We start from the raw sequence: 8,586 nt of genomic DNA, 5'->3' as shown, positions 1-8,586 counted from the left end.
TTTTTTTTTTTTTTTTTTTTACTTACACCAAAGCAAGGTCAAAAAAGATGCTGAAGGGATGAGGAGCACTCCGTACAGTGCACCTATATGCAACAGACCCATCATTATAACATTTTTCCATACGATGATAACGGGAGGTTTGGGGCCCTCGTTCTCTTTATATGTGTGGTCAAAATCATCATCTCTGGGAGCCTCTGCAACTGCGTTGCCGTTCTCGGACTTGTGCTGTCTCTTCTCCAACGCCTCCGCCTCCGTCATCCTGGCTGCGGTTCGGTGATGCTCTAAACGGCAAGAATGAGTGAAACCGGTCAGCTCGATGTTTTTTTGATGCGCTAACATCATGGAGGCTAACACGCCCTGCTCACACAGTGAATATGTCAACTCACGTTATATTTGTGCCGTTTAGCTAAACCTGAATGCTACTTGTTTAAAGCTGGATGGTAATAACGGTGATGCGCACATCTGACACACGACACTCGCATAATGCTGATGTTACATTTGTATAATATATATAAAAGATAATTAAACAACTCACCAAAGAAGAGGAAAATACGCAAGAATGATATTCCTGTTGCTCGGAGATAAGGTTGCTCTGTTTATCCCAAAACTACATGGGAGACTGACAGACAGCTCCGCAGAAAACGCATCAATGAGGCTTGGAGCTGGAGGTAGCGATTGGCCAATCAGCGCTCGGGATGCCGCCTCGAGCTCGGGCTCTGATTGGCTGCCTCATTGTCTGCTGTTCACCTTTTATTCATTCCGCTACCAGATGTATATTTACCTCCCCCGAAGAACAGCTGCTACTGTCTAGACGTGTATCGAATTAACGGAGCTCGTACTGTACGTCACTCCACGTTTTGAGTCCGCAGCAGCACGATAGAGCGGAGAGATGCAAAATTTAACGATGAAGAGACAAGTCACCTAAACCCACATCGACTCACACAGAGAAAGAGTAGGGATGCTTGCTCTGTCACGTCGTCGTCCCTGCCTCCCTCCACAATGTTATAAAATAAACATCAGATGGTTTGTATATGATAGCTTATAAACCTTAAAGTAATATTATAGCCAGTAAAATATTACAGTACTGTATATTTGGGTCCGTAAGTCACTTTTGACGACTACAGAGTTGTTGGCAAGGATGGATTACCAACCATGTCAAACGGCAAATGCCCAGCCACCCCAACCAAGGGCCCCCAAATCCTGGCTCATGCCATTTTATTTACGCCATAAAATGTGTTCAATTGCAAATTGGTCAGACATTTGCACCACTGAAGTAGCCTACTGTATCAGCTCTGATGGGTCCTCCATCCTCGTGGTCTTGAAGAGGGAGCTTGTGTAAAAATGTAATTTTAAGTTGGTGGGTTATTTCTAGCAGACATTCAGGGTGGAGAAACTGTAATAAGTGAGTTTTTAACATTTTTGCTTAAAAGAATTACATAAATGATTACTCAGTTACAATGTAGGAGAGGTGGGTTACGTGTGTGTGCCCAGACACCTATTGTTTTCCGTCCATGACCTGAGCTGGTGTTGAACTGAGGGCACGGTTGCAGACAAATGAAAGATGATTAACACATCCACGGATTTTCATTTGCGTGACCTACATTTGAAAACAATTTGTCGCCATCTAGAGGAGAAATTAAGTAACACAGGAGACCGACACCATCTTCGTATCGGTCAAGCAGCGCTAAACTATGTCCAAAATCTATTGATACCAAAGAAAAACTGTCACACACTGACAAATTTATGTCACCATCTGATACTCTTTCTCTTTGCAGTTTCCCCATGACGTCATCAACAGGCGCATTTATTTACTTCTGGTCCAGTTAGCCGCTGCTTCGCTGCAATGGAAGTAAACAGGGAAGAAGCGGAGCGCTGCATTGATATTGCAACTGTGGCATTAACCAACGACCAGCCGGAGAAGGCAAAAAGGTTCCTGGAGAAGGCACAGAGACTCTTCCCGACAGAGAAAGCCAAGGGTGAGTTTATATGGCCGTGCTGAAGTAAAGGGGCGCTTTAGCTAAGGAGCTTTAACGTTATGCAGCATCATCACATGCAGCATCACCTGCATCGCGGATGAGCTCTGCGGGGCATGTATCTGGGGCCTTCGATAGCACAATAGCTAGCTGTTAGGGAAGCATTATGATACTGTTGGTTCAAAGCTTTACTATTGTACCTGAGCAAAACATTTCTGGCTGTAAAAAATCTGCAGCAGTCATCTTTACAATGACATCGCATAAACATATTGTGGTATTTAGGAATCTGGATATGAAATGGCATTTTATTTGAGTTTTATGAATATCTCTGAGTCCTGTGGGTTAACTTGGAACACCTGTCTAAATTCAGTTCGCTTCCATTGGTCATAAAATCCAAATTAAAAAGTGCCACAAAAAGAGAAAACAGTAATACAAGATAATCAGAGATTTCTAAAGGCTACCATAGTTTCTCCTCTGACAATACTGAGTTTAAGCTCTTATGTGACAGTTGTAATAATCTTGCACTCCATTCAACAATCCCTTTCTGTAATTGATGGACTTGTGTTACATTATCTGCTGATGTGAGGATCCTTATTATATCATCTTTTAATACAGGGAATACAAGTGCAATGTTTTACAGAGCAGTGGTCTTGTCTACAGTACTTTCCACCTGTTGCTGCACCTGAATATCGTTAAATATTAAACACTGGTATTCTGTGCCTTCTAGTACTGCTGGACCTAATAGCAAAGAATGGATTTATGCCTAGACAAGGAGCCCATGCAGACGTTGGTGGGGGCACAGTCCCTCGACAGCGACAGACCACCAGTGAGGACACCAGGCCTGAAGAAAAGCCCTCGGACACCTCAAAACCCTATACGGCAGATCAGCTGGAAGCTGTGAGGAGGTACATGCGTTCACATTAGCACGGAAATCCAGTGTCGTGAGAAGGACACTGACATTAAGTAACATGTGTTCTCTACACAGAATAAAACAATGTAAAGACTTCTATGAAATTCTTGGAGTCCAGAAAGATGTCTCTGAGGACGAACTCAAAAGATCATATAGAAAACTTGCTTTGAAATTCCATCCAGACAAGAATCATGCTCCAGGTGCAACAGAGGCATTTAAAGGTAACCTGCATGAAATTTCATTCAACACTGAGGTTTGTGTCATGCGGAAAGCAGAGAGCCCATTTAGACTTTTAATAAAGGAGTCTTTTTTAAGCCCTTCTTTGTGATGCTCAAGCCTGTCTTTACGCCATAATTTATCATTTCCGACAGCTATTGGCAACGCGTATGCTGTTCTCAGCAACAATGCCAAAAGAAGGGAGTATGATCAATGTGGAGAAGAGAAAAAACACCCTTCAAGACACGGTCCAGATAACAGAAACTTTGAGCCAGATATTTCACCTGAAGACCTATTTAACATGTTCTTTGGAGGAGGTTACCCAGCAAGTTAGTGTCACTGTTTTGTGTTTTCATGCCAAGCTTGTGAGATACAATATTTTCACTGTAATTCTAGTTGCTGTATAATCTCTCTATTAACACGTGCTACATTCATCTAGGTGATGGTAATGTGTACGCTAATGGCAGGATGCGTTACCAAAGGCGAGAGAGAAGAGAGCGACAACGAGATGTAAGTTTCAGGCTGTTATTAGAGCTACTGCAAGAGTGCAGGTTTGAAAATGATGTACTGTATGTTGTCATATTAAACAGTAGGGGGAGACATTTAACCATCTAAAATGTTATCATTTGAAATGCATTAAGCGATATTCAAGTGTCTTAGAAAGAGAGGGGTGAATTTGTTTGCAATATGTTCTTTTGCAGGGCGGTCTTGCTGTGTTTGTGCAGGTCATGCCCATCCTCATCCTGGTTATTGTGTCAGCTCTCAGCCAGATAATGGTCAGCAGCCCCCCCTACAGCCTCAGCTTCAGGCCGTGAGTGTGATCCTTGTTCTGAATGCGTGCTTAATAAGGAAGTTAAATAATCCAATTTATTGTTTAGACAAAAGATTATCTTCATGTTTTGTAAAATTCAGCATAATCCCAACCGTGTTTATTCCATGTTTATTAATTGTTATATTTTATATATTTTAATGCACAGTTGAGTGTAGAATGGTGACTGTGGTTGATGCTACCTCAGTTAGATCCAAATAATCACAGATCCCTTCTGTGTTTGCAAGGACTGCTGACTCCGTTTGTATCTGGCCTCTCAACATGCTGTTTGCCTTTGTGTTTCAGATACACTTCTGTAGTTTCTGGCCTGTCTGTGAGGCATTATCAGCTAGGAGTCATTTTATCAAAGACAGATGGTGCCAGATCTGTCGTCCTGTGCTGTGCTCGATCATATGATATCTCTCCCACACTTTGTCCTATTTTCATGCAGGTCAGGAGGTTATACACAGAAGAGGCTGACTGAGAACCTGAAAGTGCCATACTATGTGGGGGAGCAGTTCTCCAAAGAGTTCACTGGAGTGAATCTGAAGAACTTGGAGAGGACGGTGGAGGATGACTACATTTCCAACCTTCGCAACAATTGCTGGAAGGAGAAACAGCAAAGTGTGTTTGCCAGAGAAACACATTCTGCTTCTGTGTTTATTTAACAATATTGACCATTGGTTGTGGGAAAATGACATTACATATCCTGATTATTATTACTCCTCCCGTATTTTTCATGAATTGTGTTTGTTGTTATCTGCAGAGGAAGGCATGCTATACAGAGCTCGCTATTTTGGAGACACTGATCTGTACCAAAGAGCACAGAAGGCTCGCACACCAAGCTGCGCCAAGCTGTCTGAGATCACAGCTTCATTACATGCTTGAGGCTGCTTTCATAATTAAAGTAAGTTCCCCAGACCAAGTCATTGTTCTCATTTCATAAACACACTTTGCATTTTGACTTTCTGCATGTTCCTTTCATTAAGTCAATATTTTCTTGATTTTGTTTTCTGTCTCCAAGTTTCCAGATTCAACAACATAAGGGATCATTTGCTGTAAATAGACGAGCTTTCACAGTCTGGAGACTGAAGGTGACTCCACAAGCAACACAAACAAACCAGCACCAGTCTGCATCAAAGTGACAACACAAACTGGTTGCTATGACCTTTAGTATGTAAAATTAATGGGCTAATGTTTTAAAATGGAAAAATGGTTTTAAATAGCTTGTCCTAATGACAAGATATAGGTTTGGAACATATCCAAACCCCAGTTTTGAGTGGAAACCATGAAGCTGGCAGAGATCAGCCTCAGTCTGAAACCAGAACCTAGTTTGATAAGATTTAGTTGTTAAGATGTTATTTATGTAGCAGTTGATTAGATAAAACAGTAAATGCTTCCTTTTTAATTTTATGCAGTCAAATCAGTAGAGGTGTTTGAGGGGAATTTGCTGATTTGACTTCAAAGCATATTCTTAAACTATGCAGGAAAAATATGAAACCTCTGATGAATATACATTCATGTCTAAGGTTTGACACTTGAACACCTGAGAGTAGTCTTCTTCTTCTTCTTCTTCTGCCATGTGTGTGCGAGATAGCAATTAGTAAATGTCCCTTTACATTTTGCCTCTGTTAATTGTATTAAGGATGGCATTTTATAGGATAACATGATGGCACTTCACAGTACATGCCAAGAGAATGAGCGATGTGCCTACCTACTTTAACAGATTCTGGTTTTGGAGAGTAATGTCTCTGATGAACATCATCTGTTGGATAAAGGAATTTGTCACAATTTTTAAGTTTATAGTATGCACTTTATTGTTTGTATTTATTTAAAATGTATTATCAGACTAAGAAACTTATACAGAGCTGGTTCACTTTTTCCCACCAGATTTTTACTCCCAGATGAAAATAAATATGAATGTTAAATGTGTGATTCATCCCTCTGAGAAGAACAAGCACAGAAATGTGGAGACAAATGCTTAGTCAGCACATCTGGCTCATAAAAGCCCTGCTGGCTGGCTAGCTGACACCAGGAACTGGAAACATGGCTGTGCGCATGTTCACTTTTTGTGAGACGTGCAGAATGTGTTTGGCAGGAACTCCTGCGTCACATTCATTCACAGCAAATGTACTCAGCTGGTGTTGCAGGCTTTGCACATCTGCTTCCTGCTATTAACGTGCAGATTCACACATTTTTCGCCACCGTTACACACGCTGTGCCTGCCAGCCCATCTATATGACAATATAGTATATTCCTCATTGCAACAGAAATCTTAGCATTGGAATAGTTTGTCAAAAATCATTATACATTTCTGTATATAATAACAAACTTATTTTCTCAAATTTCAATAGGAAACCTGAACTTGGATGCACACTAGCTATAGATTATTTCAATGTGACAGGTTTTGTGAAATAAGATGGTAGAAAAGGCAGTTGTTTAAAAAAAATAATTTATTGCAATCATTAAAGTACAAAAACAGTGCAATGTTATGTGTATTTGAATGTCAAATAAAGTGGAAAACAGGACAGGTTATATGCGCACACAGGCTCAAGTTGCAGCTATTCTGCTCTTGACTTCCAGCAGTCACTGTGGTCCTTAATGGTCTGCTTTGTTTACAGTTAAATTAACGGCCATGTATGGTCTTCAGTGGATATAACCATATAGGTAGCTGCCACTGTATGGTTCAATAGGAACTGGAGGTATGCATTTTTAATACTTGCAAAACACCTATTTACCAGATATAATGTGATGGTTACATGTCACAATTTGAAAATGTACTCTGAAATCTGAAGAACAATGAGGAGCCAGCGCTAAACACTTGTTCCAGGTACCATAAACTCCCTTACAGTAGGAATAATGGGCTACATCATGAGTCCATCCTTACATTTCAAAAGGCATCATATACTTGTAAAGTAATAAGGCCCTTCTGTGAGCTTAACTAGACATTTTAAAAATGCAGATAATAAAACATTGATGCCCCCTTGAATTTTTCAACATTCCTCAATGAGCAGTTCTTCAGAACAATACAGTTTCTTCTTTATTACACGGAAACCAGTGCTAAGTTTAATAGCTTGTCTCACTACTGGAGTGGAAGGAGACTTTGTGCTAAATAGTCCTTGGATTTTAGGCCAGAGCCCACTCGACTCTAGCCGCAATACCAGAGTCAGCTGAAAGGTGGGGACAAGGTAGGGGTCCACAGATAGCTGTCCCATGCTTTCACAGGTGGACCCTTGCTCCACACAAAGGTCAATGAGAGCCCCTCTCAAACCGCAGGGCTCACTAGCTGCCAGGTGAAGGAGCTCTTGCCCAATATGTTCCAGAAGTTTCTCGGGGATGAGCAGTTTGGTACATCGTAAGGCGCAATCTGAGTCTTTGGCTTCTCTTAGGCTTCGTGCAATAAGGTCCACTACTTCTTTCAATATTGTCTCCTCCATTGGATCGTAGAACAGGTCTTCATTATATGGAGACAGATCAGTGGAGACATCTGACCCTATTGATAAAACACAATGGGTGAGAACTTGAACCATGCATTAAGAGGAGAATCAGGTTCATCTATAACCAAGGGTTAGGCATGTTTGCAGCATTGCTTACCTGAATCTGAGAGATCACTCCTGCTGCCATTGTTGGACCCGGAGTCAATGCTGCTGCTGTTGGCAGATGTGCTGAAATCTGTCAATCTTTGTACCAGTTTGCTCCAGGACAGCCTCCTGGCACTGCTGTCCACTGGTGAAGGGGGTGAGCTACCGAAATCAGTGTGTGCAGAGAGAGCAGGCATCTTTGTCCTCTTTGCAGTGTTTAACAGTATCAGGTGGCTCTCCAGTCAACTGAGATAACAAAAACATCAGATAAGTACTCAATCTCCGGATAAATGACACACTGTAACGCAAATTCAAAACCTATTTAGGAATGTAGGAATAGAACAGGTTTAAAAGAACATCTTTGTTTAGCAGCTGTTTATCTGCTCAAATTAGCAAAAAAGCTAATAAGTTTAGCAACTGAAACATAGTACTTACATTTTTTTTTTCACAAGGGCGCAGGTAGAATCTGTTTATCCGTATTGAAAGTAGCTGTTATTGTCAGCAAAAACAACTATCTAGAAACTGCCGTCCCCTACCTCCCTACTCTCGCCAGCTGGTACGCTGTGATCTGTCCTGCAACAATGTTTATATAGGGTGTGCTAGGCCACGCCCAGCGTTCTCCAACCAGCCAATCATAAAGAGAGGCACGCCATCTGAGCTGTATCTCGCCTGGTAACATGCCAGCAGCGGCAGCAACGAAGAAAGACAAACAAGGGGAGGAGGAGGGGTGTTGATGTGGTGAATAGCAGAATAGCAATGGCTCGTGTTATGGAAATGTACAGGGACGTGCCTGGGCTTGCAACAGTTTATTTTTCTTTGTTTAATATCCGCCATAAGCATAAATATATGGCTCTATTGTATGTGCATCCAGAGTACTGGCAGCAGTGAAATAGGTCTGTGCAGGCTAAGCTCATTTGATTCAGTACTGCACTGTACATTACGTCACCTGTTTTACTGAACCATTACATCAGAATTTGTCATTTGCAACACAGAGATGCAGACAACACACAATTGGCTGCACAAAACACTAGATAGATGATACTAATAAAAGTGTTTTAGATCCATGCAGATGTGCAAACGCATCTTATATATATATAT

At 41.4% G+C, this 8,586-nt stretch overlaps 3 protein-coding genes across 3 annotated transcripts in view; 1 reads left to right on the top strand and 2 right to left on the bottom strand.

Annotated features, from left to right (window-relative positions):
- scd (stearoyl-CoA desaturase (delta-9-desaturase)) overlaps window positions 1–740 on the bottom strand; it is a 4,548-nt gene extending 3,808 nt beyond the window's left edge. Inside the window, exons 1-2 of the mRNA XM_020605235.1 lie at window positions 536–740; window positions 27–281 (exon numbers count right to left, since the gene is read on the bottom strand). Coding sequence (XP_020460891.1) covers window positions 27–258 — 232 coding nt within the window. The 5' untranslated portion in view covers window positions 259–281; window positions 536–740. The remainder of the gene's footprint in view (window positions 1–26; window positions 282–535) is intronic.
- Window positions 741–1,379: 639 nt separating this feature from the next.
- dnajb12b (DnaJ heat shock protein family (Hsp40) member B12b) lies at window positions 1,380–6,701 on the top strand. Its single transcript, XM_020605234.1, has 9 exons — window positions 1,380–1,976; window positions 2,701–2,878; window positions 2,959–3,104; window positions 3,255–3,428; window positions 3,539–3,609; window positions 3,801–3,910; window positions 4,359–4,531; window positions 4,674–4,814; window positions 4,932–6,701. Exons 1-8 carry the CDS (start codon window positions 1,844–1,846, stop codon window positions 4,793–4,795), a joined length of 1,107 nt encoding a protein of 368 aa, XP_020460890.1. The 5' UTR covers window positions 1,380–1,843; the 3' UTR covers window positions 4,796–4,814; window positions 4,932–6,701.
- Window positions 6,405–8,063, bottom strand: ddit4 (DNA-damage-inducible transcript 4). Its single transcript, XM_020605236.1, has 3 exons — window positions 7,924–8,063; window positions 7,502–7,734; window positions 6,405–7,400 (listed from the first exon to the last, which is right to left on the bottom strand). The coding sequence occupies exons 2-3, from the start codon at window positions 7,683–7,685 to the stop codon at window positions 6,901–6,903; spliced, it is 684 nt and encodes a 227-aa protein (XP_020460892.1). The 5' UTR covers window positions 7,686–7,734; window positions 7,924–8,063; the 3' UTR covers window positions 6,405–6,900.
- Between the last annotated feature and the right edge of the window lie 523 nt (window positions 8,064–8,586).

The sequence above is a fragment of the Monopterus albus genome, unplaced genomic scaffold (assembly GCF_001952655.1).
Source record: "Monopterus albus unplaced genomic scaffold, M_albus_1.0 scaffold69.1, whole genome shotgun sequence".
In the NCBI taxonomy this organism is placed as follows: domain Eukaryota; kingdom Metazoa; phylum Chordata; class Actinopteri; order Synbranchiformes; family Synbranchidae; genus Monopterus; species Monopterus albus.
The sequence above is the reverse complement of the archived record's forward strand: the minus strand, read 5'-3'. Positions and strand labels throughout refer to the sequence as shown.